Source organism: Dasypus novemcinctus, chromosome 23 (genome assembly GCF_030445035.2).
Source record: "Dasypus novemcinctus isolate mDasNov1 chromosome 23, mDasNov1.1.hap2, whole genome shotgun sequence".
NCBI lineage: Eukaryota > Metazoa > Chordata > Mammalia > Cingulata > Dasypodidae > Dasypus > Dasypus novemcinctus.
In genome coordinates this window covers 5,809,273-5,832,648 of record NC_080695.1, presented here as the reverse complement: position 1 = coordinate 5,832,648, position 23,376 = coordinate 5,809,273, and the positions used below count along the sequence as shown (strand labels likewise).

The 23,376-nt window shown below is 39.2% G+C and overlaps 1 protein-coding gene across 3 annotated transcripts in view; it reads right to left on the bottom strand.

The window, feature by feature from the left end:
• Nucleotides 1–23,173, bottom strand: part of LOC101415991 (zinc finger protein 14-like) — a 38,895-nt gene extending 15,722 nt beyond the window's left edge. Inside the window, exons 1-4 of one of the 3 annotated variants that reach the window (XM_058285644.1) lie at nt 22,979–23,173; nt 22,329–22,512; nt 17,118–17,293; nt 881–966 (exon numbers count right to left, since the gene is read on the bottom strand). In XM_058285644.1, coding sequence (XP_058141627.1) covers nt 881–913 — 33 coding nt within the window. In that variant the 5' untranslated portion in view covers nt 914–966; nt 17,118–17,293; nt 22,329–22,512; nt 22,979–23,173. The remainder of the gene's footprint in view (nt 1–880; nt 967–17,117; nt 17,294–22,328; nt 22,513–22,978) is intronic. The other 2 variants (XM_071211121.1, XM_058285645.1) reach the window with 2 other exon arrangements.
• Nucleotides 23,174–23,376: the final 203 nt, after the last annotated feature.

Below are 23,376 nucleotides of genomic sequence, written 5' to 3'. Positions count from 1 at the left end.
CAAGCTGTCATTATGGGCTGGCAGAGTGTGCTGACACAAGATGATGCCATGAAGAGACAATATGATGACCTGGCATGGCAATCTGATGCAACAAGATGATGCAATGAAGAGACACAAATAGGAAACACAGTGAGAGACACAACCAGCAGGAGAAGAGGTGGCTCAAGTCATTGGTTGCCTCCCTCCCACATGGGAGGTCCTGGGTTCAGTTCCTGGTTCCTTTTAAATAAAAGATGAGCATGCAATGAAGAGACACAGAGAACAGACAGTGTGTGTGAACAATGAGGGGGATTTAATAAATCTTTTTTGAAAATATTTCAAAATGTACAAATATATTCCATCAAAAGTTTAAGAAAATTAAAATTGGAGGAAACAAATACATTATTTCTAATTTCATTTAATTTACAAAACTTCTCATATGCTTCTGACAAATATATTTACCCCTACACCCTAGTACCTGTAGTGTCGGGCTGACTGCATGCACAGCTGAAACCTCAGCATCCCTTCTGACTGTAAACACCTCTTCTTATTCACCTCTGTCACCATTATTCATCATATGGCCAGGCCAATCTTAAGCACTAACATGATCCATGAATTCATTATTTATTCAATGAGGCCATGCATGAGTGAGAAAAAGAAAACTTCTGTAATCTTCTCAGAGAATACACAGCCTTAATGGTAGCTTTAACCAACTCTTCTAATTACCTTGGAAGATTACTCATAGATCCATACCTAACTTACCATAATTAATAAAGAGTCATATATAAACTTAAGATGAGATCCTTGAATAACTCCTGAATACACTTGGAATATTCACACCAGTAGTAGAAATCTTCCCATCTGCTGGCAACAGAGGTGCAAAAAAGAATTACCTACTCACATGTGATTGCATTGCCAAAACCTTGGCTGGCATATATCTTCCTCTGGATTTTCACTTGCAACCAGATAAGCAGAAGGAAAACAAAGCTGAGAATGGAGAAAGAAGTCTTAAGATTCAAGTCTTGACAACAATTTTCTAGTACCCCACCCCCCATCATGAATGCTAAAATTTTCACCTAGGAGTATCCCCTGCCCAAATGAAATGGAACATACGGTATGCTCAAGAGAAATAAGGAAGGACTCTCCTTTCCCAAGGTCAAGATGTTGGAGATCTTGTCTTCTCTGGCTAATAAAGATATGATTATCTTCATATTATAGATAAAAAGATGAAAATCCATGAATTGCATGTATTAAATAGCCCATGATGTTCAGAGACTTTGTCTTGAAAATGTAATGCCAGTTTTACTCTTTTTGTTTGTAACAGCTTTTTATAAAGATATTTAGATTGCATAAAAGGTTACAGTAAAAATATAAGAGGTTCCTAAATACTCCCACTCCCCACTGCCCACATTCCACCAATATCAACAACCTTTTTCATCAGTGTGACACATTCATTGCATTTGATGAATCTACTTTGGAATACCACTACACAGCATGGGTTAGAGTTTAATTGTAGTTTACAGTCTCTCCCAGTCCATTCAGTGGGTTATGGCAGGATACATAATGTCCTGCATCTGTCCTTGCAATATCATTCAGGACAACTCCAAGTCCTGAAAATGTCCCCTTATCACACCTCTTCTTCCCTCTCCCTGCCCTTACCAACTCCCATAGCCAATGTCACCACATCAATGATAGTTTCTTTCATTGCTAGAGTCACAATTCTATAGTACAATACCAGTAAGTACACTCTAATCCATATTTTATTCCTCCATCCTGATGTCCACTCCATCTCTAAATCAAGAGGGTGCTTAGATCCCACATGGTTGTTGGAAGGAATTCTCCTGCTTGTAGTTGTAGACTCTCAGTTCCCTGGTGTGCTGGTTGACCATTCTCATCTCCCTGTTAGCTGACCTGGGTAAGTCCAATGAACCTGAGAGCAGGTGTTACAACTTTGCTGAGGCCAAACTCAGCATGTAAATGCATTACCTTCCCCCAGCATGGGACATACTCCCAGGGATGGGCCTTCCTGATGTCAAGTGATTACTACCGAACACTAGCTGGTGATGCAACTAGAAAAAGACTTGATTAAAAGAGGGAAATGGTGAAGACAAATGAGTTTATATGGTTAAGGGACTTTGAAATGAGTCAGAAGGTCATCAGAGGGATCACACTTATGCACATCTCAGCAGGATCTCAGAGAAAGCAAAAGTATACACAACTCCAAATAGTGGTACTGCTGGGAGCTACAGAGACACCCAGGTTCTACAGTCATGACAGATCATGTTCAGTGCCTTGTCAGTGGGCCCTACTTTGGAACTTGTGTCCTGACTGTGATGGAGTTGGGCTCAGATGTGGCTTCTCTACACATGCCTCTTCTGTCACATACTGAACCTGTGGTAGGTGCTGGGGTTGGTGTATGCTCAGGAGACTTGACTCTCTGGACTGTCCATGTGGCAGCTGGGCCCTGAGCCTCAACAGAATTGCAACACATGCTCTCTGGTTCACTGGAGACTTTTAATTCATTGCTGATTCCAAAACATAGGTATCCCTTACAAAAATCACATCTGGAATTGGGTTCTCACCATAAGAGGAAGCAGAGTGGAATCTCCCATTATAAATATTACTTTTGTGTGTGTGTGTGTGTGTGTGTGTGATACCATTGGTTCTCTCACATGCATTTCTGATTTTTGGATTCTCCCTCTCTGCTCTACCATGAACCTGACCTTCTGGATACATTTGTCCTAAAACATCTTTATTCTTCTATATGTTTAATGCAGCCCACTCAACACTGAGTTCTACATCCCACACAAATATATTTGGAAATCAACTAAGAAACTTAATATGTATTATTAAAAGAAAAGAAGAAAAACTAATATATATATATATATAATTATTATGAGGTTGATCAGAACCAAGATTAACTTAATCATTTGTACCTCAATTTCAGGAAGAAAGTGATTATATTCAACAAGTTTGGAGAATTACATATTTTAAAATTTTAATCTTCTCAGTACCCCAAATGATAAAGGCTAATTTGCTCCTTTAACAAATGTCCTACATTAAGGTTCATAGAGGTGAAGTAAAATGACAAATTTATATGGCCACTGAAAGACACAGCTAGAGTTTGAATTTTTTCTTCCTGTATCCCAATTTTGAGTATCTTAGGGGTTACATAACACACCTAGGTATTTACATGGAATGTCACCTCTCACTTCAGTATTCAGATCCTCACTGTTGTCAAAACTTCCTCTTCATAGAGTTTGTTAGTTACATACATGAACAGCAAACCTGTTCAAGGAAATCTCCTTTTCATTGAAGGAGTCATTGAACCTGTCAGATTTTCTCTATGTTCTTGGCTAAGCTATAAGAAATTAATTTCAAGAGAAAACTGGGTTAGTTAGGCTAGTAACTTATTGGGGAATGGTCAGAACAGAAATGGGAGAAAATAACAGATCATGGAGCCCAAGTAAAGAGGAAGGGGCTGGAGAGTGGTAAAGACAGTTGACAGACTACAATTCCCCATTACAGATTATAAATCCCCAGGTTTACTTGTGTATTGATCCAGGTGAGGGGTGAAGAAGGCCAGAACAGTGGGCAGAAGGCAAGAACAGGGGTCAAAAGGCAAGAGAGGGTCAGTTGGCCTTTGTACTTCCATTTAGAAACATTATCACACCCTTTTGCTAATGACAGGGGGTAGTCCCAGCTGTTTGCTGTTTTGATTGACTCCCCCACCAATCAATCCCCCAGGAGGGACCTATGATAAGGCCCCTGGAGAATATCCAGGGATTCTCCTGACTTCAGAGGAAATCTCATTCAGAATGGGATTCTTGCAAGTTTCTCCAGCAGCCATCTTGGGAGTACCAATTTCCACATGTTAAATGGTGGTGGTTTTTCTGCCAGGTTCCAGATCTGTCTATTGATTCCTTAACTTGCCTGCTTCAAACCTACTTCCCAAACATTATCTCCCAACTTATGCAATATTTACTGCCAGATGTATTCCAAACATGCATATTTCAGCATACGTTTCATGAGAATATTTTTTTAAATGTTTAATTTTTTAAAAGATACTTAGATCATATAAATGTTAAATAAAAAATGTAAGACAGGGAAGCAGATTTGGCTCAACTGATAGAGCATCTACCTACCACATGGGAGGTCCAGGGTTCAAACCCAGGGCCTCCTAACCCATCAGTGGGCTGGCCTGCACACAGTGCTGATGTGCACAAGGAGTGCCGTGTCATGCAGGGGTGTCCCCAATGAAAGGGAGTCCCATGCACAATGAGTGCACCCTTTAAGGAGAGACATGCCACGTGAAAAAAAGTGTGGCCTGCCCAGGAGTGGCACTGCACACACAGAGAGCTGACACAGCAAGATGATGCAACAAAAAAAGACAAAGATTCCTGGTGCCACTGATAAGAATACAAGCAGACACAGAAGAACACACAGCAAATGGACACAGAGAGCAGACAACTGGGGTGGGGGAAGGGGAGAGAAATAAAATAAAAAATAAATCTTAAAAAAAAAAAAAAGTAGGACATTCCCATATGCTCCACTCCTTCCTCTCCCACAATTTCCCACAATAACAGCATCCTTCATTAGTGTGGTACATTTGTTGCAATTGATGAACACATATTGGAATATTGTCACTAAGTGTGTATTATAGTTTACATTATAGTTTAAACTTTTTCCCATGCATTTTTGTAAGTTATCACAGATATATAATGGCCTGTATCCATCACTGAAACATCATTTAGAACAATTCCAATGTCCCCAAAATGCCAACATATTGCACCTATTTTTTTAAAAAGATATTTTGATTACATAAACATTACATTAAAAAATATGGGTGATTCCCATATGCCCTAATCCCCACACATCCCACATCTTCTCACATTAACAAGTCCTTCATTAATGTGGTACATCCACTGCAATTGAGGAACACATTTTGTAGCATTGCCAATACGCATTAATTAAAGTTTACATTCTAGTTTATTTACACTCTCACCCACATAATTCTGTAGGTTATGGCAAGATATACACTAGCTTGCTCTGTCATTACAATGTCATTCAGGACAATTCCCAAGTTCCAAAAATGCCCCTTTATTACCCCTGTTTTCCCTCTTCCATCCCTCAGAACCTCCAGTGGCCACTGCCTCCACATCAATGATATAATTCCTTCCACTGCTAGGATCACAATAGGTCAAAGCAGAAAACCAGTAAGTCTACTTTAGTCCACAGTTCATTCCCCAATCCTGAGGATTCTGGGATGGTGATGTCCATTCCACTTCAAGTTAAGAGAGGGCTGTGGGTGGGGCAAGATGGCATCTGAGTGAGTGCACCTCATAATCTCTCCTGCAAAGAAGTGGCTGAATAGGGTCAGAGTCCTGCTGGACCAGGCTGTTTCAGGTGCTTGCAGGGCAGGAGGTGTCTGGATGTTAATTTGGTGAGACAGTGACAGAAGAGTTTCTTGCAAGAGGTGGAATTTTGGGTTTCTGACATGAAGGTCAGAAGTTGTGGGTGGGATGCCTCCCCTTAGGGTTGGCACCCAGCTGCAATGATCCCTGAAAACTCTGTTGTACTGCGGTGTTCCCAAACCCCATGGTAACCAGATGAGTGATTCCCAGGTCTGTACCCCCTAAACCCTGGTAGATCACACTCCAGAGACTCACACACGTTGAGTCTGCAATACCATGACTTCCCATTCCTGAATCTACCATGCCCTGAAATCCATCTGAGGTCCTTGATTACCCTAACCCTCTGCATTTTTTGTTGTTTTTTTCTATCCTTGAGATTGGAGGAGTGTACCAGCTGACCTGGGGAGAGTCTGGGAAGAAAGGAGAGATGAATCTGCTGAGGAAGCCCAATTTACCTAAAAGTCCTGGGATAGGAAACTTGGTCTGTGACAAGGTGGAGTTCAAAAATCAATTAGACCTCTCCTGGCACACCTAAGGGGGAGGGAGTATAGGAGGTGTTATCCAAGCTTCCAATAGCATATTGGGAGTTCTGGTGAGGTGTAGGTGGAAATAAAGAGTCATAGTCTTCTGTGTTGAGTTGGTTCAACAAGGGCCCACTTGTATCTCTACCAGACCTCTCAGGCAGCTTTCCTGAAGCCCTGGGAAAGAGAGAAGTGAGGAAGGGAGAAAGGGGGAAGATCAGATACCTAAGTGTTTTATTTAACTTAAAATGTTGGTTCTTTGTATTTTTTTTTTGTCACAGTTGCTAATATTGCATTGTCTCCTGGTGTTTCTCCCATTTTATCCCCCAAGGTCCTTTTTCATTTATTTAGTTTTTTTCTCTTTTTCATTTTCTTGCTTGTTTCTCTCACTTTTCTTTGCTCCCCCTTTTACTCTTCTCTTTTTTTCTTTTCTCTCTTTTTCTTCTTTCTTCTTTTATTTTCTTTATATAATAGGTGCTGCAGGGAGCACTTCACATTTGCTCTGTTTCCTCATCCTCCATTTCCTCTTTTCAGTGTGTATTGATTTTGGGGACCTACACTACCCCTTTCCCCCACATCTTGCTATCCTCCATCATCTACTGTTTCTCTTACATTCCACCTCCCTTTCTTTGGCCCCCAAATTGCCTGACTTTTTATTTCTAATACCTTTGTTCTGTTTTCTGTCTTTTACCCACTCTTGATATTATTGTCTTTCTTTTCTCTTTCCCTCTCTCATGAAAACACTGGCCTTTTAATTCATACTATATTCTTTACCATATTCAGTTGACTGTCTCATTATAGGTATTCTACTTACTGTTATAATGCTACACAACTTACATGAGTCTACTATCCCTTCTCCAAGATCTCACATTGTTGCTCCTTATTACCAATACTACTTTATACATTTTTCTTACTCATTTTGCTTTCCCTAGCCCTAATATTTTCCTTCAAAGAGAACTTAGCCAGCAATAAGAAAATATAGTAAGAAGAACAAAGTGACAAAGAGAAATCATAACACTTATGCACAAACAACAACTAATTAATCCACAAGACTAGAAAAAGAAACTAAGGAACTGATTAAAACCATCAAGATAAAATGATGACCAGACAGCAACAAAAACTACAAACCAAACCAATAATCAGGAAAACATGACTGAATCCAATGAACAAACAAAACACCAGGAAGGGGAGCAGAACATCGGACAAGTAATTAAAGATCTCAAACGATATATCAGAGACCAACTAAATGAAGAAAATGAAGAGATTAACAATATGAAGAAAACACTTAGGAAATAGCAGAAATATGAAAAAAGATAAGATATGATGGTGATGAACATCACAGTTCAAGTAATCAAAAATACACTCTAAGCAAATAGCAGTAGGTTAGAAAAGGCAGAGGAGAGAAATAGCAACATGAAAGACAGTACATTTGAAATCAAACAGATAGTAGAATTGATCGATAAAAAGATAGAAAAAATCCAGCTGTGTTTTAGGGACCTGGATGACTATGCAAAACACAAAAACATAAGTATTATAGGCATCCCAGAAGGAGAAGAGAAGGGAAAGGGGACAGAAGGGGTGTTGCAGGAAATAATGGGTGAAAACTTCCCAAATCTACTGAGGGAGATGGGTGTACAAGTCCAGGAAGCAAAACACAGCCCAAACACCATAATTCCCAACAGGCCTAACCTAAGACATATACTTGTCAAATTATCCAATGCTCAAGACAAAGAGAAAATTCTAAAAGCAGCAAGAGAAAAGAGAACCATCACATAGAAGGGAGGCACCATAAGATTAAGTCCTGATTTCTCACCTAAAACCATGGAGGCAAGAAGGCAGTGGTATGATATAGTCAAAGTACTAAAAGAAAAAAATTTGAACCAAGAATACTCTACCCAGCTAAGGTAGCATTAAAAAATGATGGAGAGTTCAAAATCTTCACAGATAAACAGAAATTGAAAGACTATGCCAACAAGAACCCTGCCCTTCAAGAAATACTAAAGGGAGTTCTGCAGGAAGAAAGGAAAAAACAGGAGAGGTAGAGTTGGAGGAGAGTGTAAGAGCAACAAAAAAGACAAAAAGAGAAGGAAAAAAAAAAAGACAAACACTAGTCCAAAGAAAATATGGCTAACATCAATAATTCCTTCAAAATAATAACACTGAATGTGAATGGATTAAACTCATGTGTCAAAAGATTCAGACTAGAGGATTGGATAAGGAAATATGACCCTTCTATATGCTGTCTACAAGAAACACATCTTAGACTCAGACATTCAAGGAGGTTGAAAGTGAATGGCTGGAAACAATTTTACAAGTAAACAATAACCAAATAAAGGCAGGAGCAGCTTTATTAATATCAGACAAAATAGACTTTAAATGTGAAACAATTGTGAGAGACAAAGATGGAAATTACATATTAGTGAAAGGGATAATCTTTCAAGAAGAATGAAAAATCATAAATATTTATGCTCCTAATAAAGGCACCTCCACATACGTGAGGCAAACACTGGAAAAAGTAAGTGAAAGAATAGATGCCTCTACAATTAATACCACTATCAACTTTGGACAGAACATCTCAAAAGAGAATCATTAAAGTAAAAACTTTGAAAAGTATATTAGAGGAGCTGGATCTAATAGACATATACAGATCATTACACCCAAATACAGCAGAATATACATTTTTCTCAAGTGCACACAGATCATTCTCCAAGAGAGACCATATGCTAGGTCACAAAGAAAGTTCAATGCATTCAGAAAGATCAAAATCATACAAAATAATATCTCTGACCACAGTAGAGTGAAGCTGGAAATCTGCAAGGGCCAGAGGCCCAGATTTCACACCAAGATATGGAAATTAAAGAGAACACTCTTAGAGAAAGAGTGGGTCAAAGAGGAAATCTCAAAAGAAATTAATAATTACCTAGAAACTAATGAAAATGCTAACACAACATACCAAAATTTATGGGATTCAGCAAAAGCAGTACTGAGAGGGAAATTTATAGCCATAAATCCATACATCAAAAAAGAAGAAAGAACAAAACTGAAGAACTAACTGCACATTTTGAGGAATTAGTAAAAAAACAACAAAGAATCCCCTCAGAAAAAGGAAAGAAAGAAAAAAGACAAGAGCAGAACTAAAATGAAATAGAAAATAAGAAAGCACTTGAAGAGATAAACAAAACCAAGAGCTGGTTCTTTGAGAAGATCAATAAAATTTACAAACCCTTAGCTAGACTAACAAAAAAAAAAGAGAGAAGATACAAAAAACACAAAATAAGAAATGAGAAAGGAGATATCACCACTGACCCCACAGAAATAAAGACTATCATAAGGGCACACTTTGAAAACCTATTTTCCAACAAAAATGACAATTCAGAGAAAATGGACAAATTCCTAGAACCACATAAGCACCCTATATTGATGAAAGAAGAAATTGATGATCTCAAAAAACCAATCACAAGTAAAGAGATATAATCAGTCATTAAAAACCTCCCAACCAAGAAGAGCCCCAGGTCAGACAGCTTCACAACTGAATTTTACAAAACACTGTGGAAAGAACTAACACCAAACTTGCTGAAATTCTTCCAGAAAATCAAAACAGAAGGAACATTACCTAACTCATTCTATGATGCCAACATTACCCTAGTACCAAAGCCAAACAAAAGCACCACAAGAAAGGAAAATTACAGACCTATTTCTCTAATGAACCTAGACGCAAAAATCCTCAACAAAATACTTGCTAACCATATTCAACAACACTTTAAATGAATTATATACCATGACCAACTGGGATTCATTATGGGTATGCAAGGATGGTTCAACATAAGAAAATCAATCAATGCAATACACCATATAACAGATTGGAGGGGAAAAAATCACATGATTATATCTATAGATGTAGAAAAAGCATTTGACAAAATACAGCATCCTTTCATGATAAAAACACTGCAAAAGATTGGAATACAAGAAAATTTTATGAACATGGTAAAGAGTATATATGAAAATTCTACACCCAACATCATTTACAACTGTGAAATCCTTAAATCTTTCCCTCCAAGATCAGGAACAAGACAAGGATGAACACTATCACCTCTTCTATTTTACACTGTCTTAGAAGTACTTGCATGAGAACCGAGACAAGAACCAGATATGAAAGGCATTCAAATTGGAAAGGAAGAAGTCAAAATTTCATTATTTGCAGATGGCATGATCCTATACATAGAAAACCCTGAGAGGTCTACAAGAAAGCTTCTAGAACTCATAAATGAGTTTAGTAAAGTCACAGGTTATAAGATCAATGTGCAAAAATCAGTAGCATTTCTGTAAAACAATAATGAGCAAGCTCAGGAGGAAATCAAGAAACAAATACCATTCACAATAGTCTATAAAAAAATCAAATACCTAGGAATAAATTTAATTAAAGATGTAAAAATCTTATACACAGAGAACTACACAACATTGTTCAAGGAAATCAAAGAAGACCTAAATAAATGGAAGAATATTCCCTGTTCATGGATGAGAAGACAAAATATTAAGATGTCTATCCTACCAAAACTGATCTACACATTCAATGCAATCCCAATAAAAATCAATACAGTATTATTTAAGGAACTAGAAAAACTAGCTAGGAAATTTATTTGGAAAGGAAAGAGACCTCGATTAGCCAAAGAAATATTAAAAAGGAAAACGAAATTGGAGGAATCACACCTGACTTCAAAACATACTATAAAGCTACAGTAGTGAAAACAGCATGGTATTGGCACAAGGAGAGACACACAGACCAAAGGAATCGAATTGAGAGTTCTGATATAGCTCCTCATATATATATTCATATAATATTCAAGAAAGCCAGCAAACACTCTCAACTGGGAGAGAATGGCCTATTCAAATAATGGTGCCTGGAGAACTGGATATCCATATGTAAAAGAATGAAAGAGGATTACCAACTCACACCTTATACAAATATCAATTCAACATGGATCAAAGACCTAAATATAAGAGCCAAGACCATAAAAACTTTGGAAAGCAGTGTAGGGAAGCATCTACAGGAACTTTTATTGTTACACGAAATGGCTTCATGACATTCACACCAAAAGCACTAGCAGCAAAAAACAAATAGATAAATGGGAATTCCTAAAAATTGAAGCCTTCTGCACCTCAAAGGAGTTTGTCAAGAAAGTGAAAAGAGAGCCTACACAATGGGAGAAAATAGTTCTAACCATACATCTAATAGGAGATTTATAACCTGCATATGTAAAGAACTCTTATATCTCAAAAATAAAAAGACAAAAAAAAAAAAAAAACATTTAAAAAATGGGAAAAAGATTAAACAGACACTTCTCCAAAGAAGAAATACAAATGGCTAAAGAGCACATGAAAAAAAATCCTCCAAATCTCTAGCAATTAGGGAAATGCAAATCAAAACTACAATGAGATATCATCTTATTCCCATAAGACTGGCAGCTACAAAAAAAACAGAAGACTACAAATGCTGGAGAGGATGTGGAGGAAAGGAAACACTCATCCACTGCTGGTGGGAATGCAGAAGGATCAGGCCATTCTGGAGGATAGTTTGTTTTTCAAAAAACTAGCTATAGATTTGCCATAATACCCAGCAATTCCACTGCTGGGTATATACCCAGGAGAACTGAAAACAAGGACACACACCGATATACGCACACCAATGTTCATAGCAGCATTGTTCACTATTGCCAAAAGTTGGAATCAACCAAAATGCCCATCAACAGATGAATGGATAAATAAAATGTGGTATATACATACAATGGAATACTCAGCTTTAAGCACAAATACACTACAAACACATGTGATAACATGGATGAATCCTGAGAACCTTATGTTGAGTGAAGCAAGCCAGGCATTGAAGGGCAAACACTACATGACCTCAATGATATGAAATAAGTAAACCAAGCTGCCTCAGAGCTAGAGCCTGAATGATAGGGTTAAAGAAAATTGGGGGGTAGAGGAAGGATGTAAGCTGCCACCTACATGGGTGAAATCTATGATAAGCTGGAGGTATTTGTACAAGGAAGGGATAAATGGGGGAATAGGGTTACCTTTGGGTGGGGCTTTGTGGGCTTGAGGGAGGCTTGGGATGGGAGGATGGGTAATATTGCCCAAGAAATTGGGGGGAGGGTGGGGCAACATATGAAAATAGGAGATTTTCAGGTGGTCATTGAAAGTATAATGCTGAGAAAACCTTTTCAAAAATATAATAAGGAAGGTTACCTGTTTAAGATGCTTAAAGGGGATAATCTGATGCAGGACAGGCTCCTAGGGAGTGTGTGAGTGCTCATTTTGCCATAGTGGGTTATATCATTGGATAGAGACCTATATAATGAGAGTGAAGGTATACCCACATCCTGGGGATGTTCTCAAATAGAGGGAATTGTATCTCTTGAGAGAAATGGTGGCTCCCAATGCATTAGGGCAGTTGAACATGTCAAGCCCTCAATGCAGTTCCAAGTATCTCTGAACATGGCTCTTCAAGCAATGAAGATTGATTGTCACTGTGGGCCCTAAGGGGAGGGGGAAAGAGATATTGAAAAGATGGAATCAATGTAAGTGTGTGGGTAATAGAAGTGTTGAACAAGATTACACAAGGATGGATATAAGACATGTTAAATTACACCAAAAATATATAGGGGCTGATAGGCTAAAATGTAAATCATAATTTAAAACATAAGATAATTAAAATTTAGAAAATTGTATAGTCTAAAATATAAATCACAATGTAAACACAAATGTTACCTTGTTTGAAAGCTATTGTCTCAATATCTGTACATCAGTTTCAGTAAATATATATGAATATGTAAAAAGATTATTGCTGTGGAAGGGAAAAGGGTTTTATGTTGGATATGTGGGAGTACTGTATATTGTATATGTGAATTGCTGTGATCTAAAACGCTTGTGAAGATAAGCTTAATAATTATGGGAAAAAAGGGAAACAAGAGGATGTAGACACTGAGGAAAAGACAGAAGTTGGCTTGTCAATTTGAATACAGGGCAACACTTACTGCAGTGATGGAAGGCAAAACATCAAAAATAAAGCTTTTGCATTTTAAAATTTTTGATACCCCAATTTATTTTTACCTTAATTTTTCTAAATTAATATGCATTCTATATCTAACCTTTAAACTCATGACTCTATTCAATTTTACTATTAATGGAACCTGGCAATATATTGTGCTTCTTCTTTGAAGAAGTTTAGGATCATAAAGAGTTTCAACAATGGTAGGGGAGGAATACTGGTGTGGGATGTTATTGACAGAGGACACATGGTTGGCAGGGAGTTCTACAGGGCATATATCCAGGGTACATAAAAATGTTTGGATATTTTCATAGTGATTACATTAAAAACAACAACTGAGGGAGTGCTGAGTTCCTACCCATGGGAGCTCTATCACAGTCCCTAAAGGAACAGCAACAATCCCCCAAGGGCAATGGCAAAGACCAAAAAAGAAGGAAGGTCCAACAATGAGCCCTTGATACTAATGACTATGCTTGTGATCCTGTGCACCTGAAATAAGAACAAGGCCTAGAGCTGCAGTGTGCCTAAGAGTTACCTCCTGAGAGCCTCCGTGTTCCTCAAATATGGCCAGTCTCAAAGCCAAACTCAGCATGTAAATGTGTTGCCTTCCCTCCAGTGTGGGACATGACTCCTGGGAATGAGCCTCCCTGGTGCCGGGGATTACTACCAAGTACCAGCTGATGATGTAACTAGAAAATGACCTTGAATAAAAGGGTCAACTCGGACCAGCAGAATATCTCAGTCTACATATAATACCAGGAGTTATAAATGCTTTTTGACCTGAAGAAAAGGGGGAAATGGAAAGGACAAATGAGTTTCAATGGCTATGACTCTCCAAAAAGAGCCAGGAGGTTATCAGATGGGTTACCCTTATGCACACCTCAGCAGAGTCCCAGAGACAGGTAAAGTAGATACAACCCCAGGTATTGGTTCTTCTGAGGGCTACAGAGACCACAGGTTTTATGGTCATGGCAGATGGAGTTCAGTGCCATGTCAGTTGGCCCTACTTTGGAGTTTGTGTTTCTGTGTGATGGAGCTGAACACAGATGTGATCTTTTTCCACAAGTCTCTCCTGTTACTTTTACCAGATCTGTAGTTGTTGCTGGGGTTTAGTGTATACCCAGGGTACCTGAATCTCTGAACTGACCATGTGATAGCCAGGCCCTGAGCCTCAGCAGATTTGCAACTCCTACTCTCTGGTTTATTGGACTTACCCCAGCTAACATGGAGGTGAAGAAGGTCAACCACCACACCAGGGAGCCAAGAGTGCCTATGACTGAAAGCAGGAGAATTGCATCCAGCATCCATGTGGAATCTAAGTCCCCTCTTGATATAGATGTCGAGTGGACACAACCATTCCAAGGTCCACATGATGGAGGAATAGAGTATGGATTAGAGTGGACTTACTGATATTCTATTCATGAACTATTGTGATTAGTAATCAAAGAAAATGTGGAATTGGTGTCGAGAAATTGGCCATGGTAGCCACTGGGAGAAGGGAATGGTAGGAAGAGATGTAATGTGGGGGCATTTTTGGGTGTTGGAGTTGTCCTGGGTGGTGCTGCAGGGACAGTTACCAGACAGTGTATGTCCTCCCATGGTCCGCTGGGTGGACTGTGTGAGAGTGTGTGCTATGGTGTGGACCATTGACCATGAGGTGCAGCAGTGCTCAGAGATGTATTCACCAAGTGCAATGAATGTCTCATGATGATGGAGGAGGTTGTTATGGGGGGAGGAGTGGGATGAATGGGGTGTGTGTGTGTGGAGACCTCATATTTCTTTAATGTAACATTAAAAATATAAATAAAGACCAAAAAAAAAAAAAAGAGGGCTGTGATCCATTAGGGCTGAAGAATGGAAAGCTCTTGCTCTCAGCTATAAACTTTCTTGGTTCTTTGGTATGGAAATTGTCCAGCCTCACCTCCTTGTTAGTTGTCCTAGGTGGGTCCAATGAACTGGAGAGTAAATGTTGCAACACCATTGAGATTCAGGGCCCAGCTGGCACAAAGACAGCCCAAAGATTTAAGTCTCTTGGATGTACACCTATCAACTCTAATACTAATTATAGTTTCAAATTCAAGAACAGAAGAACCATGTGTAGGGAAATCACAACTAAGTCCAACTGTATCACCTTGGGGAGCATAAATTCCAAAGTAGGGCACATTGGCAAGGCACCAAACTCCTGATCTATCTGACCTGACTATAGTGTCAGGATGTCTTCAGAGACCCAAGGAGCCCTGATATTTGGAAAAGTAGCTACTTTGACCATAAATGAGATCCTGCTGAGACATGCATACTCATAACCTCTGAAATGACCTCCCAACCCACTTTGAAGTGTCTTGGTCATATAAATTCATTTGTCTTTTACATTTTCCCCCTTTTGGTCAAGGTCTTTTTCCAAGAACATTTCTGATGTCATTGTATTTACCCAATGTGTCAATAGATAACTTACTATTTTCCATATCTGCCCACATAGGAAGTGACTTTAATTTTCTGTCATGTTTATTACTGCATGTGACACAGCACATTACTAAGCTCTCACTTATGACTAATACACAATCACAACTCCTAGTGCTTTCAAATATACCTGGGAAAAAGACTATATCTTGATAATTGAGTCATTCTTCCATCTCCCATAATACTTCAAGTCCCGTAGCTTGAATCCATATATTCTCACATTTCATATTACTTTTACCAGAGGAGATTAATCCCATAATAACTAGGTGAATGATGTCATTTTAAAATATCACCTCAACTTGGCACCACAATATCTACAGTTATTCCTGCATTCATACCCATTAGTTACTTCTCCTCTCTCATTGAAGAGCCTTGTCACCTGTTTTAAGTTGAATATCTCCAAGAGAATTACAGGCTTCCCTGTTCCTTTCTGAAGTCATTACTAGCAACTGCTCTCTCTTATCACACTCAATCACCTCATCATTTAACCTTATTGTTTCTTTTCTTTTATGAACCAAAATGCCCCTTGCGTCTATTTCATCTCTTGTGCCTGATCTCCTTTTCCTTCTTTCGTATTCATTCTACATAAGCACTTTTATGCTTTACTCACACACCTTAAAGAATGAGTTAGTAGCATGACAGGCTTCCTCTTAAGTAAATCATGCTACCATCTCCAATAAGCTCCCCATGAATAAATCCAGTGTGTACTTCAGTCTATAACTTGGAAGTAAAGAATTGGACCTTTTGGGAACTTTCTTTTTCCTAGACTTCTCTGACAGTTCAGTCCTGAGTGTATTCCTTCTTGTGTTCTGCATGGCCACACTCAAACAGGATTATTAGACCATCTCAAGGCTGAATTGTATGTAGCCCCCTTTCTCTCCCACTTCTGTACACTCTCATGACAATCACACATCTATTCAATTGCTTTAATTTACTCCACTGTTGGCTCAAAACTGAGTGTACATCTCTATTTTCATAGGTAAAGGCAAAAAAATCCAACATAACTCAAAACAATAATACCACCAGGAGCCCACAAATCTAAAATAAATTCTTTTTCTAGAGTTAACTCTGATTAACCTAGATGTCACCCAAGGTGAATATAATCAAGATATGCCACTTTAACAAAGTATTTCCTTCAAATTAAGTAATTTTAAGTTAGGACTTCTCCAGGCATCCAAGGATTGAATAAGAATTCAGTTCTCAGAAACATTCAAACACATTCATATTAGTTATTATTTCAGCACTGAACACTAGAACCACCCTTCATTTCTGTGGAAATCTCCTCTAAAAACTTCCCACATCATCCTCATGTTCTTTCAGTCTTTGTTTTGTCATTTCCTAAGATATCTCATCACTGAACCCCAACCAGAAGTATCCTTTGCCCTTCCTATAGCCTACATTAAAATTCTACTATTCCTTCAGGTCACTCATATAATTTTTCATTGTACTATTATTCATTTGTTTGTTCATATTTTGGTCTCTCCTCTGGTCTAAATGCATAAAATCCTTCCTTGAGTGGTAATATATTAAAAGAGTCTCCCTTTGGAAATGAGCAAATTATAAATCCAGAAATATTATATATCCACAATAACTTTACCTGACCTCAAACTGCCTTTATCCAACTGCCTGTAGTCAAAGTAAATAACACATTCTGATTAAAAAGTAAATCATTTACAAAATAAATGCGCACTCTCCCACCTGGTTAAAATTCTCTCCCTTATTCATGAGAATCCAAATGAACTGAGAATGCAAGGAACCCAAAGTCTTAATGAGGCTGCTTTCATCACAAGTGTAGTTCAGAGCTTCTTTCTCTCTAAAAAAACCAGCACTTTGATGGCAAACTCTCTTTTAATGTAGCTGTAACAGCATCAGTCCTATAATTCAAAAGACAAAACTAGATTAACACAGATGTTAGTTAAGATAAATCTACTCAATGCACACCTTGTGTCATTCACTTCCTTCTAAAACTCTCAAAACCAACCTTTCTGCTTCTTCAAAGATATGTCACACTTTTATGGATTTTGGTTGTCCCAGGAAAGTACTCTAAAGCACCTATAGCAAAAAGTTTCTTATTAATCTGTATATGTAAGAGGAATGGAAATCTACCAATATTTTCTGAGTCACCCTTGTGACTATATTTGTGCTGAAGAAACAAGGAAAATTTTTATTGTTCTAGAGTGTGTATACTTTACTATCAAGCACATACTGATTGCATAAGGCAGCCATCTACAATTTTCTTCCACCAGAAAGGATGAACTCTGTACCCTTACCCAACCCTGCTTTTCATCAGAAGGAAATTCAGTGAACAGTTATAACAGGAGTTCTTAACCATTTTTGTTCCAAGGACCCCTTTGCCAGTCAGGTGAACAATATGGACCCCTACTCAGAATGTAGCAGCATGTAATTTTATGACACAACATCAGCATGTCTTTAAATTAAAATTTTCAATTCAAATTCACAGAGCCCCTGCAAACCTGCTCCTGAAATCTCCAGACCCTGGTTTAGAGCCCCTGATCTACAGTGATTTCATCATGCTCTGGAAGCAAAGAGGGTTCCTCACATCTGGTATGCCAGTTGAAAATTGTGCACAAGTAACTTATCTCCTTTCTGCCATTTTATTCCCATATGCAGTTACTTTATTAAGATAAAGGTTTACACAAAAAGGACTGAGCATGAATATTTTAAAAATGTACTTGCATATTTTCATGCAAAAACAGCCATTAGTAAAACAGGCATAATTATAAACTTAAATTAATGCTGTCTAAATTAACTAAAGAACCTAGCCTTTACAGGCCCAAAATTTTACCTTAGGCCCTCTGTTTATTCATAGCATTTATTTTAGGAAATTCAAATTCTCCCCATATGAAATTTTTTCCTGGCAGACCTATCTATGAGAATAAATTGAGAACATTGTTGCACAATGACATGACCCAATTTGTAAATCCTTAATGCATTATGCCAAAGATTACCTTCAACAAATGAAGGACACTTTTCCTATCCCACATGACAGACACTCCATTAATCATAATCTGACACCTGGATAATGGATCTACTGGAAATGACACATACAAATACAGCCCTAGATCCTGATTAAAAGGAACTCTGCCAAGTATTCCTAACTTCTGGTAATGCAAATTTATTACAGGGTGTTGAGCCAGGGGTCCACTTTACTCAACAAAAAAATGTTCTACCAGACTCCTGGAGTAATTTTAGAGAGTTAAAAATCCAACTAGCCAGGAAGGGAAGTAGACAATGTCACAAAGTAGACTACTTATTCCCAAGGTAACAGATCAAATGCTAGCATAAACAAGTCCTCACATAGACTCTACCTTACAAATACTCATAATATATAAAATCTTTATATTTCATTATGTTTTGCCCTTGCACTGGCTTGGAAAGACAATGTCATTGTCTGTTTCTACAAGGACTTTTCAAAGGAATGTAATGACTGTTTGAATTGTCACCATAAACCCTGATATATGCACATTGCAAGGGACCCCACAGTTCTACCCATAACAAATTTCTTTTTTATCCCAAATGGTTCAGTCTCTTCAGATCAAATTGCACAATTTGGTTCATATCAAATGTGAATACTAGACCCAAGTCTTCTTTATTCTGCTTTAAAATTTCTTGGACCTGGAACCTTGTTACCAAGAATTAAGGACTAGCTTAAATTTATGATTATTGAATCATTATACAGATGTTTCTTCCCCTTATTTTTTCACTATACTATAGAATAGTCCAAAGTTAATACCTGAAATTACTGAAACTGGCTAGGTCAACCTCACCTTTCTTTATGGTTATTTCAAATGAGGCACATCCTTGTGTACACATACTATTGTGATGGTTATTACAGTCTGATCTTACTTTTGTTTATGGTTATTTGAAAACTAGGTTTGTGTATTTTTACTATCGTGATTATAACCACTCCATCCTCCTCTGTTTGAAACCATAAAAACCTTAAACTCCTCCAAATCAAGGAGACAGGTTTTTGGGTCCTTGCTAGACCAATGATCTCTTTGCTTGCCTAGCAAATAAACTTTCTCACTTGGAAACCCAGTGTCTCAGGAATTGTTCTTTAAAGTGCATTGGAAGGAAAGTACCTGTTTTTGCTCAGTGTAAACTACATAATAGACACAACTGATTGAGAGAATTATAAAGATATCACAGAAGAATTCGGAAAACTTGCCATAATAGTCCACATACTTCCACAAACTACAAGTTATATTAACAATGCATGTCCACTTTCAGGTTTAGGTTACTGGATCTGCAAAATATTCACAACACAAATAAATTCTGGTAAGCTTTTCATTTATAGTCTCAATAAGACAGACCCTTGGACACTAAGGACAAATGATAGTATTCCTACTAATAAATCTATAAACAACATCACATTGACTATACTTATATTGTTCTGCCAGGCAATAATTTAAAATTTTTTTCTAAGATTTATTTTATCTATTCATTTTCCTTCCACCCCATTGCCTTGTATTCACTGTCTGCTCTCTGTGTGTTCTTCTATGTCTGCTTGTCTTCTCTTTAGGTGGCACTGGGAATTGATCCTGGGACTTTCCAGAAGAGAGATGTGCTCAAACTCTTGTGCAACCTCAGCTCCCTGGTCTTCTGCATCTCTTATTGTCTCTCCTCTGTGCCTTTATTGTTGCATCATCTTGCTGGGCCAGCTCTCTGTATGGGCCAGCTCTCAGCACTCCACTCAGGCCAGCTCACCATTATGGCCAGCTTGCCTTTCAACAGGCAGCCCTGGGAATCAAACCCTGGACCTCCTATATGGTAGTTGGGAGCCTGATCACTTCAACCACATCCATTTCCCCAGTCAATATTTTTATTTTGAAAATGTTATCAGATAGTTGACTGGGTTGTAAATTACCTTTATAGTTGATAAAATGCCTGGGCAATAAGCATTTTGTCACCTCACAGTCCTTTAGGAATTCATAATAAATCTGAAACTTCTCACTGGACTACTCCCCTCAAGCTACAATCTCAGGGGAAAGAGAATTTACCCAAGGAGGTAATGATTCTAGGTTTGGTTCTTTGGGCAGATTGCTGTTATCTTGGCTTAGGGCTAACACAAATGAGAACAGGATTAGATTTACAATAGGAGAAATTACTGAATCTACTGCTAAAGCTATAGCTGCATAACAAGTCATTAGATTTGTTACTTATTACTTGTTATTTATTAGCTGCACAAGGAGGCACTTTTGTCATGGCCAACACCACCTGTTGTATTTGGGTACATACTTCTGTGGAGGTTAAGGTAAAAGTGAATGAAATAATTAAATGCACTACCTGATTTAAACAGGTAAGGCCTTACTTTTGATCACTTTGATTTCATTTGGGTCAAAACATGGGAACTGGGCTTAGGCATATACTATGGGTGGGCATTTGGACATTTTATCACTCATAGTATTCATTATAATCTCCCTGGTGGACTGTTTTTCCCAAGGATTTGAATGTAGGTCACCAACCACTTGTGACCCAGCAAATGATTTCTTTATGTCTGGGATGATCTAAAAATTATGATCATGTTAAAACTGACATCATGACCATCTATGATCCCAACATGAAAACAACTAGCAAATATTACCCCAAGGCCTTAGGCAGTAAATGAAAACAGGTTCAACACCTTACATTTTTATCACAACTCTCAATGGCTGACAGCCAGATCAAACTGAGGTGAGATAAATAAATTACACAGACCCTAGATGGAGACCTTTATGCTAAGCCCTACATCAGCAAACTGAAGCTTAACTTAATTCCTATCTCTTAAAAGCACTCCTTTCCCCAATACAAGAAACATAACAGCCTACCCTAACTTGCCAGTTTTTCCTCTCTTCCTTCTTCAGGAATCTTCATCTGTTCTCTTTGTTTATGTGTAGAATTTTGTCCCCTGTTCCTATGATTTGTTTAAAGTCTCTTCCTCACTTGGTTCCCCTGTTACAGACTAGCGATATCGACCAGACTCAGACTCTGAATAAAGTTCCAATTGAGAGCTTTATTAGCCACATGGCAACTGCCTTGTCCTACACAAAAGGGAGAGCATCCCTGAGTCATGGGGGGGGGGGTTTGCTTATATAGGCTTTTAGGTTCGGGGGGGGGGGGGGGCAATAGCTCAGCAAGCAAGCACATACAGAAGCAGGTGTTTGCAGTTAATCAAGTGCTGGGAATTCTATCAGGGGAGACAAGCGGTCGGGGAGTTCTTGTTATTTACAAGGGTCTGGGTCAGGTTGGTCTTTTGGCAGGGGCTGATGACACTTTCTACAGGAGGAGGCCTTGAGATAAGGTTTTATAGTCAAGCAAGCTTGTTTCAGAAGCGAGATATAGGTGGTTAGGGGGCTGTGGAATTTCCCTCTCAGGTGGGGATGGTCACAGGCTCCTACTTCTCCACACCCCATTTTCCTTACACTTTTCATTTCTGGAACTCTCCAGTCCAGCAGGTGTTCAGTTTAATCCTCCCTCTCCATTTTTCTCTGTGAGGCTTTCTGCCTAAAGTTTCTTCCCTGCTAGGTTATCCTGCCTCAGAGAGTCATTGCAGAAAAGTGGGACCCTCGGAAAGGTCCATTCTGCATTTAGGGAATTCAACCCACACAAAGTGGATGTAGTGATGGCATCGCTCAACCACAGCCAATATGAGATTTTATTCCCTAGCCCCCCCCCCCCCCAAAATGGGGGCCCTTTTGCTTCCAGCACCCCGCAGCAAATTGTTTTCAGCACTGGGTCTCTGTGCCTGGATACGCACGGGGCCCCAACTCACTGCTGTTAGTTCCCCAAAAACCTCTTTCCCCAGTGAGAGGGGTCCAGGCTGCTTGCTGCAGAACCCAGAAGCTTTGCAGGGCCCCCACTGAGAGGGAAGTGAAGAGGACCAGTTGGTCCTGGATAGAAGTTTCCTACCTGATACTTTTCTCTTTCTTCAATTCGGCATTCCTGGAGCCCCTCTCCAGTCTACCATTTTGTGGAGATGTTTTCAGGGTATGGCTTCCGGCGCTGGTTGATGACGTCACCCGGCTACCACTGATTTTTTTTTTTTTCCCCCCAAGAGTTACCGGAGATTGAACTCAATGTAAGCGTAAGGCCACTTTGGGAAAATCGGAATAGAACTACATTAAGAAATAGAATTGCAAGTACCTGCAGATAGATAAATACCTCAGGGCTGCCACTAAGGAGAGTGCCAATAAATAACTTTGTCTGCAGATAAATAAATAACTTAGGGCTGCCGCCAAGGAGAGTGCCTATAAATAATATGAGACTGCTCACAAGAAGAGGTTTCTTTTTAAAAATAGATAAGCTATCTTCAGCTAACCGCAGTGTTCCGCTTCTGTGCCTGCTTGCTTGCTTGCTTATTAGTAGATGCCCCTTTCCTAAAAAGCTATAAAACCACCCCTTCCCTGAGACTCGGGGCTGCTCTCTCCCCTCTGCATAGTGTGAGGCAGTCACCACATGGCTGATAAAGCTCTCAATTGGAATTTTATTCAAAGTCTGAGTCTGGCCAATATCGCTGGTCTATAACATCAGGACAGCTTATATGGGAAGCAAGACCTCACCCACTGAGTTACATCCACTCTCCAATGATGAGGTTGCGGCTCGCTGGGTGAGGAGTCCGCAGAGGGGCCGCAGGCAAGTAAGGACGAGGGGAAGAACCCACACGGAGACGAGGCTGATGGCGCAGGTCTGATTTAATGAGGAAGTGCTTGACAATATAAGCCCGAGGGAACGGGGGTGGGGCTAGCATGGGGTGAGAGCGGATACCCTTATATGGCCAGGAGATGCAGTGTTGCAGACTAGTGGGTGGAGATAGGGCAGAGGTGGGCCGGTGAGGGGGCATAGCTGGGGGCAATGTGAGGGCGGAGTCACCCCTACCAGGTGGAGGGCGTAGTCACCCATTCCCGCCACCCCTCCGGGGCAGCTGTGGCACCTTACAGCTGCCCCATGCTGGCCACAG